At 55.2% G+C, this 734-nt stretch overlaps 2 protein-coding genes across 3 annotated transcripts in view; both read right to left on the bottom strand.

Moving 5' to 3' along the window:
* The window catches only part of LOC118403105 (homeobox protein Hox-A5-like), a gene marked incomplete at its 5' end in the record, with an annotated part of 3565 nt that extends 2839 nt beyond the window's left edge, over positions 1 to 726 (bottom strand). The window contains 1 exon segment of the mRNA XM_035801587.1: positions 366 to 726. Within this exon segment, the coding sequence (XP_035657480.1) occupies positions 366 to 663 (298 nt within the window).
* LOC118403102 (homeobox protein Hox-A7-like) overlaps positions 1 to 734 on the bottom strand; it is a 115574-nt gene that overhangs the window by 51166 nt on the left and 63674 nt on the right. The gene's annotated exons all lie outside the window — the stretch shown is intronic.

Below are 734 nucleotides of genomic sequence, written 5' to 3'. Positions count from 1 at the left end.
TATTCGCGCCGATTGTCACCCTGAGGTACCTGCACGGTAAATAAACCGGGCTGGAGATAGCTCTTTGGGGGCACTCAAACCGACAAACGAGGGTTAAGTACGGCGAGGCTGTACAACAATTGGCCAATGGAAAGCGTCGTAAAAACGGATATATCACAGAGCGAAGACCAACTACAGCTCGCTACGGCCCATTTTCGCGCAGATAACTCTATTAATAGCTCAATAAAGGGTCGTAAAACCAAGTTACAGTGACATAACTACGCTATCAAGTTCAGACTGCTCGCACACAAGTGTGTGAGGCTGGGGAGAGAGGACGTGGTGTGGTAGCTAGGGTAAACGCGGAAGTAAGGAGGACTCCTACTCACAGTGGTTCAGGTGGATTTTCCTCATCCATGGATACATGGGGATGTTACTGGGGGATGTGGACGCTGTGTTGTTGGCGGTGTTGTTGTTGTTAGGTTGGACGGACCCCGTGGCGGTAGCTGTGGCGTTGGGACTGCCGACGCTCTCTAGATCGACGTCGGGAGGACTTGGCGTGTTCTGGGAGGCAGGATGGGCCGCCATGCCAGTACTACTCGGGGTCGAAGTGCAGGTAGCCGGGCTCATGGCAGGGGTACTCATGGGCAGGTGTGTGAGGCGCTGGGTCTGCCCTCCTCCCGCCATACTAGACTGTGCACATGCCGACTGCTGCTGGTGTGGCGTGTCGCATCGTGTCAGGGTACAGTCGTCTGGCC

This window comes from Branchiostoma floridae, chromosome 16 (genome assembly GCF_000003815.2).
Source record: "Branchiostoma floridae strain S238N-H82 chromosome 16, Bfl_VNyyK, whole genome shotgun sequence".
Classification (NCBI taxonomy): Eukaryota; Metazoa; Chordata; class Leptocardii; order Amphioxiformes; family Branchiostomatidae; genus Branchiostoma; species Branchiostoma floridae.
The sequence above is the reverse complement of the archived record's forward strand: the minus strand, read 5'-3'. Positions and strand labels throughout refer to the sequence as shown.